The sequence below is a fragment of the Mirounga angustirostris genome, unplaced genomic scaffold (genome assembly GCF_029215605.1).
Source record: "Mirounga angustirostris isolate CCGP_5_RB_7025 unplaced genomic scaffold, mMirAng1.0.hap1 SCAF_10, whole genome shotgun sequence".
Classification (NCBI taxonomy): Eukaryota; Metazoa; Chordata; class Mammalia; order Carnivora; family Phocidae; genus Mirounga; species Mirounga angustirostris.
The window spans coordinates 126,605,095-126,625,086 of record NW_026991718.1 but is presented as its reverse complement, the minus strand read 5'-3'; the positions used below and the strand labels follow the sequence as shown (position 1 = coordinate 126,625,086).

Below are 19,992 nucleotides of genomic sequence, written 5' to 3'. Positions count from 1 at the left end.
CAAGGATATGTGCTACTGGGTAACTATTACGATTTTTGAGCTGGTGGGGGTGGTGTGTATGTACTTGAAATTATATAGGACAGACTACAACCATAACAATTTTCTCAAGAGATATCTCCGATCCTTCATCTAGTTGTCAAAGGAACCTATGATTCAGAAAGGATGAGAACCACACTCTACAGGGTAAAAGCTGTTTTTTGCAACAAGGAGCAAATTTATCTGGGATTCCTTGTGTCCCCTTTGAGCTTCCATCTCTCCAGTAGCACTTCCATAGCACAGTCAGTATGGGTTCAGGTAGACCCTGGTTTCAAAAACCTGAACTCCCAGTGTAACTTTGGAAAATTACTCCATTTTTTCTGAACACTCTGTTTCTTTATGTGCAAAAGGGGGATGACTACCTCTCCCACAGAGTGTAATGAATTTAATGAGACAGCACTCAGTACACAGAATGTCTGGTACATGGCTGATGCTCAGTGGATGACAGCTCTTAGTTCTAGGACAGACAGACATCAAGAGAACTTCTAGGAAGAACTTCCTCCACATCCAGCTCCTCTACAAGCATCAAGATGCATTGGAAGTAGATGGGGTAGACTATGCTATTGAGGGATGAACAGAAGAATAAAATATACAATTCAGATTGGTTTATTCTCCCTCCCAAAATATACTTCTATTTGTTGTTGTTTTTTTCTACACCCTACACGGGGCTCAAACTCACAACCCCAAGATCAAGAGTCGTACACTTCTCTGAGCCAGCCAGGCACCCCCCCATTTGGTATCTTCTTTATTTGAAAGTTAATCAACAAGAAGAGCCTTGGCTGACTCACAGGGATGCTTAGGAAGTAACTCCGCAGACCAACACCCCCCCGACCTTACATTCTTTTTTTCCTTTTTTTTTTTTTTAATTTTTTTTTTAAAGATTTTATTTATTTATTTGAGAGAGAGAATGAGAGACAGAGAGCATGAGAGGGAGGAGGGTCAGAGGGAGAAGCAGACTCCCTGCCGAGCAGGGAGCCTGATGCGGGACTCGATCCTGGGACTCCAGGATCATGACCTGAGCCGAAGGCAGTCGCTTAACCAACTGAGCCACCCAGGCGCCCCACATTCTTTTTTTAATGTACAAATGATACAGACTTGACATTTAAAAAATTTTTTTTCACAAATGGAGAGAGAAGAGACCAAGCCAGGATGACTTCCCACAAGGAAGGGATCTAAGGGCTGCCCCATGAACTTCAGGCCAACATGGCTACTTCCTCCTCTTGTACCTATGAAGAAAATCCGCAGAGTAAAGACCCAACTCCCAAAGCCAGGAAGAGGAAGGAGGAGCTTTCCCATGAAAGGTCCAATCCCCAACAGGCACAACCTCTGGCCCTCCAAAAGGGCAAACATTACCTGGATTTAGACTTAAAGTTTCCTCCTCGTCTCTGGTGGGGCAAGCCCAACTGTTTTCTTTCTTCAAAGGAGGGGCTGCGAGTGAGAAGATGAGACACTGAAATGAAGCCCGACAGACAGACAATGTCTCATTGCCGCCCCCACCCAGCTCCCACATGAAGCAGCAGCGTCACTGACGCACCGTTTTCAGGGCCTGAGGTTCTAAGCCTGGTCTTTCCACCTGATAATGTGGGATTGTGGAAGTCAGGGCCCAGCTTTAAAAAAAGACTGGAAGTTCCGTCTACCCCCAACCCAACCCCAGCCCAAGGGATACTGATCTGGGGGTGGGGGTGGGGGGTAACACATTCCTAAGAGCAAACCATGATCCTTTGCCTTTCTAGCTCTCCTGAGAGAAAGGTCTATTTCTGAACCAGAAATTTTCACCTCCAAGGCAGGAGGGCCTTAACACTTTCCTCCTGTTCTCACCCTGGGATCCAGAGATGGGCTTAGCTGGGGATGGGGGGCAGGGGGGGGGGTGTCAGACAGGAACCCTTAAAATTATATATTATAAAGCTACAAGTATATGGGAATTGGGGAGTACAGAAGGAGGAAGAAGGTATATAGCTTTGATCAAAATACAAAGAGCCCCATGATGACTTAAAACCCTACCCAGCTCGATACTGTTTCAGGGCCTTCTTGCTTGTGTTGGTAAGCTCTTCATCAAATACAGATTTCTTCACCTGCTTTTGTTTCTTGGCTGTGCACAGAAAGCATGGGTTAGATATGTCCTCTTTGGCTCAAGCTTCTAAATCGTATCCTTAAGTTCAGGGTAATGGTTCCAAGTTCAGTGGATGTTCTGGCCAGATGATTTACTGACATGGCAACAAGACATCGGATCCCAGCAGAGAAGGGATGAGGAATTCAGAAGTGGCAGGTGTGATGAACCACTCCAAAGGATGATTGCAGAGTCCCAAAGTGAAAAGAACCACTGAAATGTGAAATGGGCTGAAGACTGACTTCACTTCTTTTTACCCTGACCTGCTCCTCCAAGGAGCAGTTTGTAAGGACTTAGGCTCGAGTCAGAAAGGTCTGGGTTCAGATCCTAGCTCTCCCCACTAACCATGGGGTCACTTCACCACTTGGGAACCCAAAAATAGCTGTACATACTGGTACACACATTACTCAAAAAATATGGGCTCTTATTAACCCTCCAATTTTCTCCCTGACCAGAAGCACAAGTTTCAGGGAGAACCTTCCTACGAGCTCCTATGGGCTCCCCATCTGCCTACCAGGGCCTCTTGCTGGCTCCTCCTCAGGCATTGCTCGGGCCCTCTTGGCTCTGCGGTTCCTCTTGGCCAGGCGCTCAGCAAACATCTGTGCCTTCAGGATTTCAAACTGGGACCTTTCCTCTGCCTAGAAAGGATGATGTGAGTACGGAACAGACCAGAAGTGCTGACCCATGCCACTGGGCAGGGACCCAACCACTTACTGTCATCTCCCCCTTTTTCTTGGCATCCTTCATAAACTTTTTCCTCTTCTTCTTTCCCCTTAAGGCCAAGTCAAACTCCTGCAGAGCCTTGGCAACTAGAATGAGGAGAGAGTACGAGATTTCAGGTACTGTTTAACATCTTTTTTTAAAAGAAGTACACATATTTTAAATTGGTACATAAGAGTTCAAAATGAGAAGCAGCAACTCACATCCTCTGCTGGTGGTTACCTCTCCATCTCACTAACATGCTTGTTCCACTATTTCTCCATTAATCCACTTGAGACATTCGTTATCTACATCGTGTTGTGAAAGATGATTTGGTTCACTTATACTCCCAGACCCTCCCGCCATATAGTTATAACTATGTTTAACACAGAAATTTAACATGCATGCACCCTTTTTGTCCCATCAGATATAGGCAGTATTTCTTAAATTGCTGGTACAGGGCGCCTGGGTGGCTCAGTCGTTAAGCGTCTGCCTTCAGCTCAGGTCATGATCCCAGGGTCCTGGGATCGAGTCCCGCATCGGGCTCCCTGCTCCGTGGGAGACCTGCTTCTCCCTCTCCCACTCCCCCTGCTTGTGTTCCCTCTCTCGCTTTGTCTCTCTCTGTCAAATAAATAAATAAAATCTTTAAAAAAAAAAAATTGCTGGTACAACCTCTTTGGAGGGTAATTTTGCAATCCCTAACAAAATAATAAATGCACATATCCTCTAGCCTACAATTTCACTTTCGGGGATTTATCCTGCAAATCAAATGCACGTGCTTAATTGTGAAAGGGCATTTGTACAGTTAATTCACTACATGGCTGGAATAGCAAAAGATTACAAACAACTTCAATGTCCCTCAACAGGGGATTAATTAAATAAATTATAATCTATCCACATGATGGAAGACTATGCAGCCATTAAAAAAAAAAAAAAGGCAGCTATGTATGTGCCTGTATAAAATCTAAGCTATAAAATTAACTGGAAAAAACAAGGTGTAGAAAAATGTGAATTTGTGTGATAAAAAGGGGGGTGGGGAGGGCAGGGAATACTTATAAATAAATATTCCTGACCTACTTTTTTTTTTTAATTGTGGCAAAACAGGTACAACATAAGATTTGCCATTTTACCCATTTATTTTTTTTTTAATGTTTATTTATTTGAGAGAGAGAGAGCAGGGAGAAGGGCAGAGGGAGAGGGAGAGACAGTCTTAAGTAGACTCCGTGCTGACTGCAGAGCCCGATGCGGGGCTCGATCTCACGATCTGAGCTGAAACTGAAAGTTGGACACTTAACCTGACTGCACCACCCAGGCACCCCTTACCCATTCTTAAGTGCACAACTCGGTGGCATTAATCATGTGCACAGGATTGCACAACCATCACCGTGACCTGTTTCTGTAACTTTTTCATCATCCCCAAACAGAAGCTCTGTAACCGTTCATAACGCCCTCCCCACAACCCCTAGTAATCTCTGTTCTACTTTCTGCATCTATGGATTTACCTCATATAAGGAGGATCATATCTATTTGTCCTTTTGCATCTGGATCATTTCACTTAGGTTCACCCTTGCAGTGTGTATCCACTTCATTATGGCTAAACCATCCTCTATGGGACGTGCCCACCACATCTCCTGTGACTGTCCATCTGCTGACACACACAGGTCGCTTCTACCCCTTGGCCACTGGACACCGGCATACGGTGTGCCTCTGAGTCCCTGTTCTCAGTTCTTCTGGGAACAGGCCTAGCAGTGGCTGTGCTGAGTTCCAGGAGAACTCAGACCCAGCTTTCTGAGGGACCTCTCCAACGTACTTTTTTCCTTCTTCCTCTCTTCCTTGGTCTGGAACCAGCTTCTCTCAGGCTCGTGGTTCGGTGCCTCCTTCCCCTTCTCCAGGAGCCGCTTTGCTGTGTTGATCTGTGGAGACAGCACAAGGGTGGCTGCCACGACAGCACCAACTGTTAAGATGTCACACGGCAGCTGCAGGACAGCACCTGGCTGGCCGACACCGGGTATGGCAGGGCAGGACTGGCAGGGACCGCCGTGGCCCGCTTCCCGCCCCGCCCTGCAGGCCCCCCCCCCCGCCCCAGTCTCGGTGCAGCCCTACCTGAGCTTCTGAATGCTGCAGCTCCTTCTCCTCGGCCTCTAGCTGCAGAACTGCATACACGTCCTTCTCCATCTTCTCAATCTTGTCCCGGAATTTGAGGATGACATCTCAAGGGAAGAGAACGACAAAAATTTTTAAACAAGGATAAATACTGTGTAACTGATGAAAATAATAGAGATGTGTATTTAGTGACAACAGAAAATTGGGGTTTTTTATGGGTGACTTCTCCACTTCACAACACACCCCCTCCTCACCCCACCCCCAAAGAGCCTGCTGCGCTTGGAATAAATTTCAAACTCCTACATGTGGCCCCTGCCTACCTCTCGGAGCTTCTATCTCCACCCTTGCTCACCGTGCCCTGGGCCCTCTCTGGCTCTTCCTTCACGGACTCGCACACCGCGTCCGCTCCTGCCTCAGAGGCTTTGCCCTGGTTTTCTCTGCGTGGCACACTGTCTGCAGACTGCTCATGGTTACCTCATTCTTATCTAGGACTCAGCTCAAATGCCATCTGTCCAGAGGCCTTTCCTAAACAGCTTTCGAAAGCAGCATCTCTCCTCCTGACATTCTGGATCACATCTACTCTTATTATTTATTGTCTTCTTCCTACCAGAGTATCAGATGTTTTGTTTCCTGCTATATCCCTAATACCTAGGATAGAATAAACAGCACCCGGCACTTGGTAGTACTCAATAATTGCTAGCTGATAGAATGAGTTAAGTGAAAATGAAAAAAATGAAAGAAAAAAGACATGTATAAATGGAATAAAGGTCTCAAAGGATATGTGCCTAAATGCTAACAGTGGTGAGCTCTTCCACAAGCAATTACATTTTGGCTTTTATTTACTAATTTCTAATAATGAATATATATATGTTATTTTTATAAATTTAAAAAACAAAGAATGTGACCCTGCAGATGAGAAAGAAATGAACGAAAGACATCTAAAAACAAGTAAGTGCTGACCTCTTTCCCCCACCAAAAGGAAGGGGGGTGGTGATTAATAGGGCTTTTGCCCCAAGAAGAAGCCTTCTCTTCCCAAAGGTTGGAAAATAACCTATGAGTGGGGCACTCGAAGTGTAAGTCTGTCATCATTTCCTTTCACAGAAAGAGAGACACAGAGGGGCAAGGGGAGACCGGCCCAGGGTCACTCAGCAAGGAAGTGGCAGGCCTGGAGTTCAAATCCAGCTCCTGACTACTCTCACCTATTACCCTCTGCTCTTGGCTCTGTCCCACAGAGTCTGATCCAGGACCCACCCTGCCCACCCCAACCGCCCTGAGCTGCTACAGTGGTGCCTGCTCACCTTGGGGAAGTATCCGGGCCTTCACGGGGGCCTTGGCGGCTTTTACGATCTCCTTCAGCATCTTCCGCTCCTCTTCTCCCACCAGAGACACCGAGCGCCCAGCCCTGCCAGCCCGCGCTGTTCGCCCCACCCGGTGGACGTAATGCTTGATGGTGTTGGGCATTGTGAAGTTAATTACCTGGAAGGTCAAAGTCAGACCAGTTGGAGAGAGACAGAACACAAGGAGGCAAAAAGACTCCCAGCAAAGTTCAAGGAAGACAGAGGCTGCTCACCGTTTTAACCCCCTCGATGTCAAGTCCACGGGCTGCCACATCTGTGGCCACAAGGATGTCGATCTGTTCATCCTTAAAGCGCCTAGAAATAGCCACAAACAGATGTTCACCTGGATACTCAACCCCAAAAATGCTCCACAGGAGGCTGAGCCAGCAGAGAGAACACAAATCCTTTTGGATTCAAGCAGCAGAGTACAGATTGTCACAGTGATAATCTAAATGAGATCCTAAACGTCAGACCATCTGATACTCACATGACACCTTAAACATCCTGTAACATAGAACAAACATAGTTTGGTTTATACCACCTTAAGCCCCAACTCCTACAAATATGGAAGTTCAGGAACCACAGAGCTAGACTGTAGGAAGTAGCAAATGCAAATGTCTCCGCTCAAAGCAGCCTTTTTAAAAAAAAAATACCCTGCAGCTGCCTATGATAAATGCAGACAGGTGAAGAATTCTAAAGGGTCCCTCCTGGCCTATAAGCATGACTTCATTCTACAAGAATTAAACAAAAACACATGGAAAACACAGGACGTGGCAAAGTACATGCTCAGGAAATGGTGGGTGGCTTTGATTTCAAATCTCGTTCTAACAGACCCAGGTATGCCCACTGCTCTGGAAAAGCTATAGAGAACAGGACATGTGCTGTCTTCCCAAGCCAGAATTTCCTGCCATGGCCCCTCTCAGCAGCTCCAACACTCAAGCCCTAGGGCATCAGTGTCAGCTTCTGCGAGACTATGAGGAATTCTCAATGTATCTAAGACCTAACCTTACAGCAGCTGGACTAAAATCTTTACACTGGGGGACTGTGCCGTCTGTATCCCCTGCAATCGCTCTAACATAACCTCTGGGTGGTATTCTCTCTCTCTCAATGAGGAGAGCCCTCTCTAAAGGATGGGAGGGAGCCTCAGCCCCCTGAACTTTACCGGAGCGCCTCCAGCCGCTGCGTCTGTGATAGGTTGCCGTGGAGCTCGCCCACCTGCAGCCCCAGGAGCCCCAGAAGGATGTGCATGCGGTGGGCCTGCTTCTTGGTCTGGGTGAACAGCATCACATGGTCAGTGAAGGTTCTTGTCAGCAGAGCTGGTGGGGAGAGAAGATTGAGCTGGAAGCCACCTCCGATAGACTCCCTCCACACCTGTGAAGGAGCTGATGTGGCTGGCACTGGGGGAGACAGGCAAGGTCCCTGCCTTGTGAGGCTCCCAGTCCAGGACACAGAGAAGCCAATTCCCAATTCCCAAGGGTGACAAATGCTGTGAGAGAGGGAAGGGAAGATGGAGAGGCAGTTTTAGGGCTGGCCTCTCTAAAGAGGTGATGTTAGGCTAAATGACAGGGCAGGCTTGTTCACAAGATTTGAGGAAAGATTCCAGGCAGAGGAAGGAAGGAGCAAACGTGAAGAAATAGGCAAGGCAGGACAAGCTTGGTGTGTTTGAGAGAACGGAAGCAGGAGAGTATGGCTGGGCACCCAGGCTGAGGACTCCAGGTAGGCAGGGGCCAGGTCCCAGAGGGCTGTACAGGACTCCCTAGGGAGTGTGGACTGTGGACTGAAAGCAATGGGAGACACCCGACCGTTGTAAATAGGGAGATAACATGAGTGATGTTCGCTTGTAAATGATCATTTTAAATGATCTGCAGTGTGGAGAATGGTCACCAAGGGACAAGAGTGGGAGTAGGAGCCTAGTCCAAGGCCACTGCAACAATTCAGGCAAGAGAGGCAGCAGGTTAAACCAAGGGCCAGAGGGGCAGTTTTGGGGGAAGTGGCTGGGCGTTCAGCAGTACCTAAGGAGGACTGGACTGTGGGAGGGAGGTGAGGTGACAGAAGAAAGGGGGAAGGACCCAAGGCCAAAGTGGCAGAGCACATTAATGGCAGTACCACGCAACAGGTCAGGGGAACCCGTCAGAAGAAGTGCCAGGCAACACCCAGCCGCTTGAGTGTGCCACCCACAGGGCCAAGGGAGTCCAGCACCCCCCTGCCCAGTCCCTCCCTGGGCTTTCACCTGCCACGATGGCTTCCCGGTCCCCTTCCCGATTCGGCCGGATCCGGATGAACTCCTGCCGCAGGAAGGGGGCCACATCCGTGTTGCTGTTTACAAATATTCGGACAGGATTCTTCAAGGAAACAGAAGCCAGATCTTTTACCTGCCCAGCACAAACACAGGGATGCTCACTCATCTGCCAGGAGGTGGGGGGTAGGGGGTGGGGATGGGGGCGGAGGCAAGCCATGCTTGCCCCAGGCCACCCCCTGCAGCCCAGCCTGGGTCCTCTGCATTCACCCCACCAAGCAGAATTCCTGTGGCCCACCTCGTCTGTCATGGTGGCTGAGAAGAGCATGGTCTGGCGATGGTGGGAACACATCCGGATGATTTCCTTCATCTGTTCCTCGAAGTACTCGTCCAGCATCCTGACGAGCAGGGAGAAGGAATCAAGAGAAATGGACTGAGCTCACATCTGTCACAATGATGGACAGAAAACATCAGACAAGCTGATGTTCTGATGTTGTAACTGGTTACATTTCAGGCTTGTTTATTTACTTATGTATTAATATTGTTAGTTTACCCTTTCACCAAGATTCATCAAGAACTAGCATTGGGCCACATTTGCTTTATCTTTTTTCTTTTTTCTGAACTATACATGAGTAAGTGGCAGACATCACAACACCTTACCCCTAACCATCCCAGCACACATTGCCTAAGAAAAGACCTTCTCCTATATAACCATCATGTCATTATCACACCCCAAACATTTAAGTGTTTGAATAATACCTGAAGTACAGTCCAAGTTCAAATATCCCTAATTGTCCCCAAAATGTCATTTTATAGCTATCTTTTTATTTTTTTAATCCAGGAAACTGAAGTTCCTATGTTGCATTGGTTGTCATGTTTCTTCAGTCTCCCTTAATCTACAGAAGTCTCCTCAAGCTTTTTACATTGTCTTTGCTCATTTCCCAGTGACTGGATTCAGTAACTCATGGAGGCGAGAACGTGCAGGGGTGCGGCTTTGTACTTCCCTCTCCATCAGGAGACACAGACTGTCCGTTTGTTCCAGTACCACTGACGTGAGTTTGATCACATGACTGAGGTGGTATTGACCAGTTCTATTCACTGTAAAGAAACCTTTTTGTCTTTGTAGGTAATATTAGTCAGAGGATTACTCTGACTCCAATTTGTTCAGCTGACTCAGTCCTTCACAGTATTTCTTCCCCAGTTCAGGCTCCAGGTGAGCATCACGTACCGCATTTACTTGTCATGGTCCTTGATCTCCTTAATAGGAAACATCCACAGCCTTTCTTGGTCTTCTGAGACGTTAACATTTTTTTTTTTTAAAGATTTTTATTTATTTATTTGACAGAGAGAGAGATAGTGAGAGCAGGAACACAAGCAGGGGGGGTGGGAGAGGGAGACGCAGGCCTCCCGCGGAGCAGGGAGCCCGATGTGGGACTCGATCCCAGGACCCCGGGATCATGACCTGAGCCGAAGGCAGACGCTTAACGACTGAGCCACCCAGGCGCCCGAGACTTTAACATTTTTTAAGAAGACAGTTCCCTTCCCCTTTAAAACCTCAATCAGATCACATTCCCTTTGCTCAGAAAGATCTCCTTTACCTCCCTCATGACTCAAGAATGGTTCATTTGCTCTGGGGAAATCAATCAGTTATTCAACGAACACTTACTGAGCATGTGCTGCATACTAGACGCAACCCTGGGCACAGAGCAGCAAGCAGCACAAAGCCAGCCCCTCATAAATATGTTCCAGAGGAGAGAAGGGTCACAACCACCACACAGGCATTCAGGTGACAATGTAGGAGGTTGGAGAGGCATAGCACCTCAGAGAGTGGAAAGCAGGAACTGTTGTAGACAGTGGCCAGCAAAGGCCCTTCGGATAAGTGACAACTGGAGCAGAAACCTGAGGAAGGTACAGGTCATTCCAAGCTGAGGGGACAGAAAGCGCAGAAGCCCCTACGTGGGGCTGTGCTGATAGGACTTCCCAATGGATGCTTTGTGGGTGGGAGATGAGGACACGAGCGATGCAAACAATTCTGGCCTGAACCACTGGGAGGACAGAGCTGCCATGGCCGGAGATGGGAAAGGGAGGGAGGGGCATATGGGGTCCGAAGCTCAGCTCAGGACCTCTTTAGTTTGGAGATGCTTCAATTGGAGAGTAAATCTGAATGGGCTTTGGGCTTGTGGCCTCCTTCCCCTGCCCCCACTCTGATCATGAGTCCAGTTCACTGAGGTTCGTTCTGTTCGGTCATGAAGGAAAGAGGGCAACAGATGGGACCCGTATGAGAGAAGAGGGAGGCAGGGAGTCCCCTACCACAGTAATAGAGGCTGTTTGTTGAGTCCTCACCGTGCACTGCCACTCTACTGTATTCCTCGTGGAATCCTCCACACCATGAAAGGGGGTGTAATTCTTATCCCTCACAAACAAGAAGAGATTTGCTTTAGAATCTAAGTAAAAGGGGTGCCTGCCTGGCTCAGCTGGTGGAGCATGCTACTCTTGATGTCAGGGTTATGAGCTCGAGTCCCATGTTGAGTATAGGGATTACTTAAAAATTTTAAAAAGCTTAAACAAACAAAGAATCTAAATAATATTTCCAAATCTCAGTTAGGAAATGGCAGAGCCAGAATTTGATTTACCCTCCCTCTTAACCATTACATCACAGAGAGAGAAAAAAGGCAGGATAATCCAGACTAATGATGAACAGATGTCCAGATGTGAGCAGCTGAACTGTCATCGCACACATGGCCATGGCAAGATCCATGAAGACTAATGCAGAAGCAGGTTCTCTTCTGGGGTGTGGCCCCCAGGACCCTGGAGCACTTGGGGCCCCACCATTTCAGGTGTACCTGTCAGCCTCATCCAGGATGAGCACCTCAATACTGCTCAGGTGGAAGGAAGGGCAGTTGTGGAGATGATCGATGAGCCGGCCTGGGGTGGCGATGAGGATGTCGGGCGCTGCCCTCAGAGCTGCTTCCTGAGACTTCACATCCAAGCCTCCTGCAGAGAAGAGCCCCGCCAAGTGGCCAAGTCAGTCAGTTGTTCAACAGTCTGGACTGGGCCCTGCCACCTGCCACGTCCCATGCCAGATGCCAGGGAAACAGCAGAGAACAAGACTGACAAAGGCCCCGCCTGTGTGGATTTTACAAGACATTGGGAGAGACAGATTATTTCATTACAACTATGCTAAGTGTGAAAAAAGATGATGACATGAGGGCACTTCAGAACCGAAGGATTCAAACACCCAAGGACTGACAGAAGCAGCTGTCAAAGCAAACAATTTCTCCATCCCCTTTGCCTTCCCACTGCACAGAGAGGATTACATGAAGGTTGGAGAACAGTACCATAGAATATCAACAGAAAAATTCTGCCCCAAATATTTGATTCTCTATTCATACAAAGCAAAAATTACATCCTAAATTTGTTCAGTCCCAAGAAAATTTTTTTGCCCTGAATTTTGAAGTTTCATTTTTTAAGGCTCGTTAAATCTCAGTGAAACCCTCTCCCTTCCCCCCAAGCTCTCTACTCTGAAAACACCTCATCTGGTTTTTCAAGTGGGTTTAATCACAGGAAGGCTTTCCTGATACTTGTCATCCTCAGATGGTGGGGCACACCCACCCTCCACCACTTCACAGTCTCTCAGGGGCCGCCAGACACTCACCCACGGCCAGGCAGGTGGTGATGTTGCAGAACTGAGCCAGCTGCTTGGTGACGGAGTGCACCTGGATGCCCAGTTCTCGGGTGGGAACCAGCACGAGCACGCGCGTGACAGGAGCCTGGCGGGGTTTGTAGATCAGACGCTCCAAGACAGGCAAGGCGAAAGCAGCAGTTTTACCTGGAGAAGGCAGCAGGAACCAGTGAGAGGAGCTTCAGTCCCTTCAAGGTTCAGGTTTTCACCTGAGCCCAGAAGACCTACATATATGCTCAAGGGGAAATGAAGCAACTTTTTTTTCATAAAGCTTTTTTTCACAGGGCCAACGTAAAAAATCTGAGAAGTACAAAAAAAATATGAAAATAATAAAAATCACCCACAGTTCAGCCAACCAGAGATAAACATTAACCTAATGGTATCTAGATTACCAACATTTTTCTTAATGGACAGAAATATAAAAATTAAAAATTTAATGCAGTAACACTATATATTCTGTTCAGTAATCCCTTTCAAAAAAAGCATAACAGGGACACCTGGCTGGCTCAGTTGGTAGAGCATGCAGCTCTTGATCTTGGGGTTATGAGTTTGAGCCCCATGCTGGGCGTAGAGATCACTTAAAAACAAAAACAAAAAAACCATATTTCCTGTTTCTTTAAATACTCTTTACTTTCAAATGGTTGCATAATATTCTGTCATGTGACTACTTCTACTCTATAATTTACTGATACAGAACACCATGATGAAAGTCTGTTTCATAAAATCTTTACTCCTATTGCAGCACCTGGATGGCTCAGTTGGTTGGGCGTCTGAATCTTGATTTCAGATCAGGTCATGATCTCAGGGTCATGGGATAAAGCCTTGCACTGGGCTCCGCTCTCAGCAGGGAGTCTGCTTGAGGATTCACTCTCTCCCTTTCCCTCTCCCCCGGCCCCTCTTAAATTAAAAAAAAAATCTTTACTCTTATTATGGCAGCAACAAGAGATCATGATCAGAGACACCCTAATAGGAATAGTTACAGGTTATAGATTTCAGGGGGTCTCATGAAGGTCACCTTTATTTATACATAATCCCCAGTCATAGGAGTAAAAAATGTTCAGCACATTATATATTAGTGCAGTTAATTATAAAGCAGAAACAGCTATATAACAGAATACTATACAACCATTTTTAAAAAGTGAAGAGTACTTAGGGCACCTGGGTGGCTCTGTCATTAAGCGTCTGCCTTCAGCTCAGGTCATGATCCCAGGGTCCTGGGATCGAGCCCCGCATCGGGCTCCCTGCTCCGCGGGAAGCCTGCTTCTCCCTCTCCCACTCCCCTTGCTTGTGTTCCCTCTCTCACTGTATCTCTCTCTGTCAAATAAATGAATAAAATCTTTAAAAAAAAAAAAAGTGAAGAGTACTTAAAGAAATGGGAAAATATATGTTGAGATTTAAGGGAAATTAATAAGCAAGAATATATAGTGTTATTGCATTACAATTTGTATTTGCATATTTAGCAAAGTGGCCCTTGTGTAAATCAACCTAGACCCATGCTGTACGTTGAACATCCTCCTCCTGCCTCCTCCTCTCCCCACCCCCCAAGTCACTATCCTTTATACCTGTCCCAGTGGCTGCACAGGCACAGATATCCTTCCCCAACAGACCCACAGGTATGCATGCCTTCTGGATTGGGGTGGGCTGCTTGAAGCCCATGGCTGTAATGGCCTGAAGAGAAAAGATGGGGTCATACAGGATGGGGAGGAGGAGTCTCAGCATGAAACAAACAAGGCAGGTTTCCACACAGGTGGTGACTCCTTCAGTCCCTCCCAGTCATTCATTCTACAAACATTCGAGTGCCAACTACGTGGGAGATCTGTTCTAGGCACTGAGATACAGCAGTAAACCAAAGAAATAAAGACCCTGCCCTTGGCAATCTTACAGTTTGGTAGGGAAAAAGACCAAAAATCATCACATGCCATATGGAGAAAACCACAGCATTCAAGGGGGCTGGGAACGAGTACGATTTATAGTAGGGTCAGGGAAAGTCTCACTGAGCAGAAGATACTGAGTAGAACCCTGAAAGAGGTGAGGAGCACCCCAACCAGATTACTGGAAAAACTTTCCAGGCAGAGGGAACAGTAAGTGCAAAGGCCCTGAGGAAGAAAACGCCTAACCTGTTTGAGGGCCAAGGAGGAGGCCAAGGTGGCCAGAGCAGAATGAGTGCTAGGAGACATCACCAGAGGAGACCAGAAAGGGCAAGGATTAATAGGCCAAGATGGAACTTTTTAAGAGGGTTCTCTGACAGCTGTGTGGACAACAGAATTTAGGGAGGCAAAGAGCCCAGTTTAGGGCAGGGAGCCTAGTTAAGGGGTGATTGCAATAATTCCATGGTTGCCAAAGGAAGCAACTACCTTCAGAAGAGGGCGGGAAAGGTTCATGTCCTGGAATGAGAGGTTTTCATCATACTGAGATGCATCTTCAAAAAATCCTCCTGTTTCCTACACCAGGAAATCAAAAGACAGAATGAGAATTCAGCAAAATGGGCCCAAGGAAACTAACTGGCCTTAAAGTCCTGTCAGGTTGCAAAAATAAGCTGCATGCTCTTTTCCATGCTCATGCTCACTTGTCCTTTCTTCTTCTTCCGCTCCTTTACTTTGAGTGTATCTGTGGAGAAAAATAGAGCTGACCATCAGGGCTCGTACTTACTGAGCATTTATAATCTGCTAGCCGCTGTCCTAAGTGCTTTCTGTAGCTACCTCACTGAATCCACACAACAGCCTGAGGGGGCTACTCTCATTAGCTTCATTTGACAGTGAGGACACGTGCAGCAAGCTCGGCAAGTTCCAGAGGCCAGGCTCTCAACCACTGCACTCTATTATCATGCTCGAGCACTCCTTTCTGCAAGAAATATTTACGAAGGACCCACCACGCGGCTGGGCCCATCTGAGGTGGGATGTGGGGGACCTATAACCCCAAATAAGTCTGAGTCTTAGAGGTGCCAGCAGCTGTGTGGGGCTGGGGAGGAGGGAAAGGGTATGGTCTGCCAGCAAAGTACAACAACCCTAACAAAACCCCAAGGAAAAAAGAGAAGCTAGGAGTTCAATATGGAGATCTTAAATGTGACTGTAGAAGAACACAGGAAGTCCTACAAAGGAAAGGTGGACTCGTTCCAATTTCCTGTCCCCGTTTCCGACAGCGTCTCTGTAACGCCCACCTGCTTTGGTGAGGATGTTCTCATCAGCTGACGAGTAATCGGTCTCTGAGTCTTCATCTTCTGGGCCTTCCTCATCTTTCCCTTCAGGGTCTTCCTGCTCCTCTGGTTCAGAGCCCTCCTTTGCTTCTTTCTCCTTCTCTGACTTCCCAGACTTAGCTTCTTTATCCTGGAAAAAATATTATAGTAAAGCAAGGCAACTACAAACTTCAAGAAATCTAGAACCTCTGAAGAGCAATACCATGCTCTCCAGCCTGGGCAGAACGCTCTGTGGACTCTCAGTGATTATTAACAACAGACACACAGAGAAGCCTGTCTGCACCCCCGCACTCCAATTCAGGCTTAAAGAAAAATGGTGGGGTCGTGTGGAGGGCAAAGCTCAGGGCTTTCCACAGAGAAGTACCTGCTTTGCTTTCTCACCTCTGCTTTCCTTTTCTTGCGAACTTTCTCAATCTTCTCATCTAATGTAGTGGCTGCCCTCTGCAGATAAAAATAAGATGAATAAGAAGCATATATATGGGAAAGAGACAAAGCAAGGTTTCTCTGAGGGTTGGGTCTCCAATGTTAATACACAAGAGGCTCGTCTGTCCTTGGATAGATTAATCAATCTGCAGATTATTCACAACAACAACAAAACAAATAAATAGTCAAGTGTGAAAAATCTTTACCTGGAACCAAGAAGAACATCCACATTTTGGAAGGTGTTTACTATTAAGAAGAACAGAATTACCAAGAGATGTCACATTTATAGCTGAATGCTACTTAGAAAAATCCTTCCCCATGCCAATCAGACAGAATTTAGCCTAGCAATTAAAGGCTGAAATCAAAGCAAATTCTGCTGAAACTTTTAGAAAGGGTAAGTAATGGCAGGCCTCCTTTACCTATGCTCAAAGCACCCTGAACTGCCACGGCATTTGCCACGACTACAATTAACTATTTGTTTTTGTATTTATAATTATTTGTTTACTTATCTTTTACCCTGCTGGACTGCAAGCTTTATAAGACCAAGTCTTTAATTACATGGGGCCTATATACCCGGACCTGGGAACAAATGTAAAATTTGTTAAGTGAACCTGGAGTGAACTTTCATCAAAACATGGAACAGGGAAACAAACATTTCATAATTATTTTGAAAAAGGAAAATTTCTCTGGCATTCTCTGAAAAAGTACTGAAAAGGAAAAAAAAAAAAAAATCACAAAGAAATCCTGTCCAGGTAACCATGAAAAGGCAATGCTAGTTGATTTTAATCAGAACACCAAGAGAGTCTGGTGTAAATAGCTCTGTGCTATTTCTGCAGCATTTCTCTTTGAGGCCCATGGAATGGAAAATGTCGCTGATGCACCTTCTAGCTCGCTCACCGGATTCAAAGGAAAACATGGGATCTTGACAAATAAGCAGATGACGGTGACATCTGTGGCAGCTTTGGCTATGCTATGTGGGAACCAGGGACCCTAAACAGTGAGATCACCTGGCAAGTGACAGAATGACAGCGTCTGTGGGGCAGATCAAAACACTACTACCAAGGGTGCATGCTAGATTGTTCTTTGTTACAAACTAATGTAACAAAGGTTTCTCTCTAGTATTCAAAACAAGGAGAGAACACCTACAAAAAGAGACCATTTTAACATAGCTATGCCCACTTCTTTTCTAAGTCAAGCAATTTATATGTAATATTTGGTATTCCTAAACCAGTAGACCAGTATTACCAGATTTCCTCTGAAACGTTTTCACATTTTAGTGTGTATAATATCAGGAATGGTCTCCCTTAATATATATACAGAAGTTAATCTGAGTTCATCATGCCCCCCTCCAGGAAAAGCCGTCATGGACATCTTCTAATGAAGGAAATAAGATATTTCTGATACTTTGGGCGCCTGGGTGGCTCAGTTGGTTGGGCGACTGCCTTCGGCTCAGGTCATGATCCTGGAGTCCCAGGATCGAGTCCCGCATCAGGCTCCCTGCTCGGCAGGGAGTCTGCTTCTCCCTCTGCCCCTCCCCCCTCTCGTGTGCTCTCTCTCATTCTCTCTCTCTCAAATAAATAAATAAAAATCTTTAAAAAAAGAAAAAAAGATATTTCTGATACTTTAAAATATCATCTGTAGATCAATTCATGTGTTTGTAATTAGTCTGTAATAAATCTATGTTGCAACATTTTACACTTTGGTTTTAATCAAGACTGGGGGTTTTTGTGACTCTTCTCCCCACCCCATCAAAACTACACTACATATTTCCAAGAGTTCCAGCATTTGCTGAATGTAAGCAGATGGCAAAAGGCAGTGAGGTTAGACCCCAAAACCTACTGTCCAACCTCAATAGCCCACGGCCTGGAACTGCCAATCACTGTCCGTTCTCACCTTCTTCTTGAGCTGGCTCATGACATCGGCCATGGCCCAGCTGCCATCGTATGCCCCCTCCTTCTCAGTGAAAACGAAGTCAGGGTTGAAATCAGTGCTCCGGTTCTTCTGCAAGGCTTTCTGCTTTCTGCCCAGCACGATGGGCCCCTGAAAAGAGGGAGAAGCAGGATGATTACAGGGCTGAAACAACACAGAACAGGAATCTACAATTGTCATGGGAGATCTTAACGTGGCTCTCTCAGTAACTGACAGATTAAGCAGACAAAAAATAAGTGCAGAAAATCTGAAGAGCACAATCAACAAGCTTCGCTCCTGTGAACATTATAGACAACGCTGCATCAACCGCTAGAGAGTGCACATTCTGAACAAACATGGAATAGGTGCAAAAACTGATCACACAAGAGGCCTTTAAGCAAATCTTCAAAAACTTTCAAAGAATCAATATCATACAGACTTTCTTCTCTTGCAGCAATTCAATTAAGTTAGAAACCAATCATTGGGAGCGCCTGGGTGGCTCAGTCGTTAAGCGTCTGCCTTCGGCTCAGGTCATGATCCCGGGGTCCTGGGATCGAGCCCCACATCGGGCTCCCTGCTCGGCGGGAAGCCTGCTTCTCCCTCTCCCATTCCCCCTGCTTGTGTTCCCTCTCTTGCTGTGTCTCTCTCTGTCAAATAAATAAAAAATCTTAAAAAAAAAAAAAAAAAGAAACACAAAAACCCAAACATCTAAAAACTGGAAAGGAAGACTGACTGATTTATGGCTTCTGAGAACTAGAAACTGACCTTTTTTCCTCACTGAGTTAAACAATCTCGTAAGAACTCGTAAGAACTCTCACCCTAGGGCGCCTGGGTGGCTCAGTTGGTTAAGCGACTGCCTTCGGCTCAGGTCATGATCCCAGGGTCCTGGGATCGAGTCCCGCATCGGGCTCCCTGCTCAGCAGGGAGTCTGCTTCTCCCTCTGACCCTCCCCCCTCTCATGCTCTCTCTCTATCTCATTCTCTCTCAAATAAATAAATAAAATCTTAAAAAAAAAAAAGAACTCTCACCCTAAAGTTCATTATTAATAATGATTACATATCATTTCTAGCTGTACAGAACTTCATATTTTAACTTCGTCATTATCATTTGCCATATTTGCTCCAGTCCTTTTTAATAATAGTTTTCCATTCAAGAAATGAAAAGATCATTCTAGCTGCTGCTAAGTAGTGAATGGGGCGGGGGGGGGGGGGGGGGGGCGGCGGGCAAGAGAAAGGCTGGAGACCAGGTACCTTAGGATGCTGGGTCTCCAGGCACAAGGTGGCAGTGGCCTGGTCTAGGGTGAGCTAGGAAAAGGGGGAGAAGTTAAAAGAGCTGAGCTAGCCTGAACGAAACTGGAGGGGAGTGAGAAGGAAGCAGCTGTCAAGGATGATGCTTAGGTTTCTGGCTTGAGATGGAGCAGGTTGGGAAGGTGAGGGAGACCCGAGTTCAGCTTTGGTAAAGCTGAATTCGTGGAGGCCATGGGACACCCAGGTGGAGGTGTCTGTAGGCAGATGAGGCCACAGTGGGGCAAACACCTGGGCTGGATCTTTGTAGGGTGAGCCCCTTTTTCATGACACTGTTCCTCTTTTAACTGCCACACTGCTTAATGCCTGTAACCCTCCCACCCAGCATAAGCTTCAGAAGAGTGGTGTCCTTGCCCATCTTGTTCACTGCTGTGTCCCGAACGCTGAACACTAGGTATAGCCTACAGACACCTCCACCCGGGTGTTCCATGGCCTCCACGTCAATGAATACTGGCTTAATGAACGAACCCCTGATGAGGAACCACGACTGGCTTGGCCCCTGGATCTCTATGATCTATTACATAGAGCCCGGATTCAACACCAGTGAATGGGTACTAAGTTCGCCAAGACGACACGGCGCGTTACCGGCACAGGCGCAGAGGTGAGGAAAAGCGAGTGGCGACCAAACTGAGGAAGATCTTGGGGTCCCCTTCCAGGGACACTTGCCGGCCTGGCAGGAGGATGCTGAGGAGCTAGGGGCAGGGGCCCGAGGAATCACGGAGAAGGGAAGCAATCACGGAAATCTGCACGCCGCCGCGTCCCCAACCCCGATCGGCTCATACCTCCTCTTCCTCGTCTCCGGAGTCAGACTCAGGATCCCCTGGCACCTCGTCATCTTCGCCTATGGTCCCGATTAAACCCAGCTCCTCGAGCATGCTGCCACAGCACCACTTCCGGAAACCAGCTCGCACACAGGCCGGCCCTTACTTTCCGACGGCCTCCTCGTCGTCACTGCGCATGTGCT

General features: G+C 47.0%; 1 protein-coding gene across 3 annotated transcripts in view; it reads right to left on the bottom strand.

The window, feature by feature from the left end:
• The window catches only part of DDX27 (DEAD-box helicase 27), a 22,550-nt gene extending 2,558 nt beyond the window's left edge, over positions 1-19,992 (bottom strand). Inside the window, exons 1-21 of one of the 3 annotated variants that reach the window (XR_010405873.1) lie at positions 19,811-19,992; positions 17,710-17,856; positions 15,775-15,834; positions 15,358-15,523; positions 14,767-14,807; positions 14,555-14,641; positions 13,763-13,868; positions 12,174-12,347; positions 11,362-11,512; positions 8,817-8,916; positions 8,513-8,654; positions 7,445-7,598; positions 6,516-6,597; positions 6,244-6,421; positions 4,946-5,052; positions 4,653-4,755; positions 2,858-3,150; positions 2,658-2,781; positions 2,038-2,125; positions 1,390-1,464; positions 1,165-1,262 (exon numbers count right to left, since the gene is read on the bottom strand). Coding sequence is in view for 2 of the 3 variants with exons in the window: in XM_045885920.3 (XP_045741876.2) it covers positions 1,244-1,262; positions 1,390-1,464; positions 2,038-2,125; positions 2,658-2,781; positions 2,858-2,952; positions 4,653-4,755; positions 4,946-5,052; positions 6,244-6,421; positions 6,516-6,597; positions 7,445-7,598; positions 8,513-8,654; positions 8,817-8,916; positions 11,362-11,512; positions 12,174-12,347; positions 13,763-13,868; positions 14,555-14,641; positions 14,767-14,807; positions 15,358-15,523; positions 15,775-15,834; positions 17,710-17,856; positions 19,811-19,903 (2,292 nt within the window). In the remaining variant the exon portion in view is untranslated. Of the gene's footprint in view, positions 1-1,164; positions 1,263-1,389; positions 1,465-2,037; positions 2,126-2,657; positions 2,782-2,857; positions 3,151-4,652; positions 4,756-4,945; positions 5,053-6,243; positions 6,422-6,515; positions 6,598-7,444; positions 7,599-8,512; positions 8,655-8,816; positions 8,917-11,361; positions 11,513-12,173; positions 12,348-13,762; positions 13,869-14,554; positions 14,642-14,766; positions 14,808-15,357; positions 15,524-15,774; positions 15,835-17,709; positions 17,857-19,810 lie in introns of those variants that run through there. The other 2 variants (XM_045885920.3, XM_064573332.1) reach the window with 2 other exon arrangements.